The sequence below is a fragment of the Terrapene carolina genome, unplaced genomic scaffold (assembly GCF_002925995.2).
Source record: "Terrapene carolina triunguis isolate 2854851 unplaced genomic scaffold, T_m_triunguis-2.0 Scaffold69, whole genome shotgun sequence".
NCBI classification, from domain to species: domain Eukaryota; kingdom Metazoa; phylum Chordata; order Testudines; family Emydidae; genus Terrapene; species Terrapene triunguis.
Window position 1 is genome coordinate 38689277 of NW_020664420.1, and position 4196 is coordinate 38693472.

Below are 4196 nucleotides of genomic sequence, written 5' to 3' on the forward strand. Positions count from 1 at the left end.
ATTGGGAGTTGGGCATCTGTGTGTTAAAGACAGGAACACTTCTTAAATTGCTTTTAGGTAAATCTGCATCTTTGGGGCACGTGGTTCAGACCCTGGGTCTGTGTTGGAGCAGACGGGCGTGTCTGGCTCAACAAGACAGGGTGCTGAAGTCCCAAGCTGGCAGGGAAAGGAGGGGAAGTAGTAGTCTTGGCACATCAGTTGGCAGCCCCAAGGGGGTTTCTGTGATCCAACCCGTCACACAGACCAAGTCTGTATTTCAGTACCGTAGACACCTTGTGCTGTAGACACCTTGTCTGAATCAGATAGGTCTAATGCACGGGAACCAGCACTACTAACAGTCCCTTTGTCCTTATGTCTCTCTTTTCAGTGCCAACTGTCACAACACCAAAAGGCACTGATGACCCCAGTTCTGGTGCATCGATGTAGTCTATCTTCCTAGATCTGGAAGGGGATGCTGAAGCTCATCCTGGTCCTGAAGCTGAGGGGTTACACCAGGATCAGAGAACTGTGAGGCACGAGGCACAGCACCGGTGAAGATAGCTGAACTCTCTCTCTTCCGGAACTGGGGCAGTGGTCTCTGACCATGTGGCCCTCGGTTCAGCCATGTGTAGCCTCAGAGGCTTAACTGAGGGATCAGATCCAGTCCTGGATGTGGGTGTGGCCTCTTGGAACTTGTTGGCCCTTTGTTGGTGCCAACTGGTGGAGAGACTAGCTTTTTCAACCCTGGACCGGAGAGTTGCTCAGAATCAGAGAGTCTGGCCTAGGCTCAAGGGCTTCCTTCAGGAGATGGAGCTGTAAATGAGTCTCCGTATCCTTTCTGGATCTGCGAGTACAGGTCCTACAGATCAAACAACCAGAAGGCAAATATCTTTCTCCTTGGCATTTGACGCACTGCCCGGGCAGGAAATGCACCTCTTAAAATCCAGCCTTTTCTGCTTTAAAGTTCCACCATAACACAGGCCTGAAAAGAAATCACTGACAGGTAATGCTAACTATCTAAGAAGAAAGAGGCTCTGGTTCCAAAGAAACTAGAGGGTCACATCTGGTCATGGCACTCTGTTGGAAGGAACTGTGTGGTGAGGGTGCTCCGTCCCCTATATAGCCTCACTTTCAGAACAATGTAATGCTGAGGGGAGGAGCAGCACTTCAGCTGTCACAGCTAGAAGACTGTTCCATTGCAAGGCAGCATAAGGTGGAGCAGCACCCAGATATAGAATTATGCAGAGCCATTTGAAGAACCTCTAGCTCTATTCTTCATTCTATCACTGGTTCACTTATATGGCTTGAGCAAGACAATTAACGTCTCTGTTCTCCGTTTTGTATCTCTGAAATGGTATAGGCGAAATTCTTCTAACAAGTGTCTGAAGTTAAATATAGGCATATGTTATAGTCCACATTTTACCTTTAGGAATTTGTTAGAAGATTTTGGCCTATACCATTTCACACAAAAACTGAAATGCAGAGAGGTTAACCAATTTGCCCAAGGCTAGATATCTGTATTGTTAATAAAAGAATTATGAACATTTATTTTTGCCGGACAGACATAAGAAGATACAATTCCCTGCTCCAAAGAGCTCTAAGACAAAAAGCAAAAAACCCTCATGTCAATAACTTAACAGTTACTCAGTCAAGATGTGCACATCTTGACAGTTATTAAACGTAGAAAATATGGGAAATGATGGTAATTTAGACAAGGAATCAAAATTACTACTAACTACAACTGTTACTTCCAAGTAATATTTTAAATGAAATGACTCTCAAAACCATCAACAGCTTATGCAAAAACGGTCAATTCAGATATTAGGTGGAAAACATGGTAAAGATGACTTACATGCAGCTTCATCCACTGATAACTCACTGGCCAGAATACCACCAATTTTGCTAAAAGCCGGCATCTGTATACCATATTTCTCCAACTCCTTTCGCATGTTACTGATTTCCTCCTCTATTTATATATTAAAAAAGGAAAGTTGGAAATGATTAAAAGAATAAAGTTCTCAGGACTTCATGAGCACTCTCAGCTAAAATTTATATAATTTAAAAAGCTAAGGCTTGGTTAACTTAGTAGTTTTTTTATTTTGCTAGAATCTCAGTTTCAAAGCCGTAACAAAGGTGCCATGTAAATTCCCTCCCCACCATTTTTCAAAGTCTGACATTCATTAAAAATAGCAGCCTCCCAATCACTTCAATTAGGATGTGTGCAGAATGTTGGGAGAGGGAGAGGAGAGGGGAAAACTCACATTATAGAGAGTAGGTTGTTAGAAACAGTAATATTAACAGGTTTTATTGATGCAATAGATTATCTACAATATGACTAATTAAAACCGACTTACCTGTAAAGTCTACTTTTCCCAGTAAATCCTGGATCTGTGGTGCTATACCTAGTTTGAACAGATATAAACTGCAAAGAAGAAAAATACTAAAGTCACAATGCCAGAGACTTGCATATTCAATAAAATGCTGCTTTTTGTAGAATCAAATCGAAGCTTATATGATGATCAATGTAATTAGAATGTTACTACATTAAACTCATCTTTAACTACTGACTTCTGTGGACAGATATGGGATAAATTTTACTATCAGACTATTTTCTATGGTGCATCGTAAACTGTTTGAGCATAGAAAGGGAGAAGTAATCTTCAAAAGATGTAGATATTCCAAGGAACTCTCTAAGATGGGGACAGGACACAGATGGAGTGCAAGACTTGTTGCCTGTGCTGAAATATTTCAGTATATGGAAAGGGAAAGGTGTACACAAAGATAAATCCTTGATACTGGATTCATACAAAATAGCCCTTTAAAATACAGAATTAGTACAGTGAAACTCAAAAGCTAGTCTATCAGGAATCCCATGACATGAAAATTAAGTGAAAGTTTTTATAACTAATAATTACAATTTGGGATCACTCTTGTTTTATTGGTTTATGTATTGCAACAGGAAATTTAGATATTATTGGATCCATATAAATAGTAACAGGTGAAGGGAATGTTCCATATAAGCTGGAATGCAGTAACTAGCAAATATTGGATGGTATTTCCAACATTCAGCTTCAAATCCAAGTCTGGACACTGCATTGAAGACATAGTAGTCCTTTTCACATGCACTATTCAAACTTAGGAATACTGTTTGCAGAATCCACATGTCTTTAGTTAAAGAAAAAGTTTCATCTCAATTTTCCTAAGACTAAGCATATTTAATGTTGAGAGAGCGCGCTCAGTATTTCAACCTCAAATAGCCCCTCAAAAAGCCCAACCAAACTCTTCAGCTTACTCAGTGCTCTCATGCTTTTAGAGAACTGAAATGAGTTCAGTGCAATTGAGTGCTCTCCGGGAACCATTGTTTTCATTTTGGTGTAGCAAGAAAACCCATACTAATTATTCTTCAAGCTATATAGTGCCATCTGGATAACAGCTGAGTAAATTCACATCTTCTGACCATGTGCAAGGCCTTTAATTGTAAAAAGTAAGGAGTTTCCGGAATTTATTTTGGCAACAGAATTAATGGAAGTGATTTTTTTTGTGGGGTGAATCTCAAATTTCAAACAAGGCACTTTAATTCTAAATATTTATAACAAGGGGAGGCTATTTTGCCTTTTTTTTTTTAAAAAGCACCTCCGCCCCAACCCCCACGTCATCTCTACACATTGCAGCAAGTATATTCTGTCTTTTTTTAGTTGCCCATTAATTGCAGTAGGAGACATTACTAAGTGTATCTGTTAATAGTTGCCACAGACATTTTCTGTTCTGTTCTGTTTCTGAGGGGCACTGGGCACAACTCGTTCCACTTCTCCTCTTCTCCACCACCACTGGGACAGAGGAAGCAGATTCTTCTGCAGGCAGTAGGTCCCTGCAGCATCCAATCCCATCATCATATCTCATCAAATGGAAGTCTTCAGATTGCTTCAAAACTCTGAATCATTCCATCTGCCATCCTCAACTTACAAGGCATTAAATAAATTAACAGATTAATGAAAAAAGTTAAAATTTACCTAAAACAAGCCCCAAACTACCCAAGTCTCTTTGCATTAGCAGTCCTCCCAAACTGCTTCTTTGTTAGTCGTCCCTTGTAATGTTTTGAAAGGCTTTTACTGTAACCTCTTTAAGGCCAGGACTATGGGCTTGTACACTATCGGTTACTTAGGTATAATTTAAGCCGCTCAGGGGTGTGGATAAGCCGCTCAGGGGTGTGGATAAGC

The 4196-nt window shown here is 40.3% G+C and overlaps 1 protein-coding gene across 2 annotated transcripts in view; it reads right to left on the reverse strand.

The window, feature by feature from the left end:
- Positions 1 to 4196, reverse strand: part of IQGAP2 (IQ motif containing GTPase activating protein 2) — a 230985-nt gene that overhangs the window by 96540 nt on the left and 130249 nt on the right. For both annotated transcript variants that reach the window (XM_024194115.2, XM_024194113.2), the window contains exons 6-7: positions 2334 to 2401; positions 1832 to 1945 (exon numbers count right to left, since the gene is read on the reverse strand). In XM_024194115.2, the coding sequence (XP_024049883.1) occupies positions 1832 to 1945; positions 2334 to 2401 (182 nt within the window). The remainder of the gene's footprint in view (positions 1 to 1831; positions 1946 to 2333; positions 2402 to 4196) is intronic.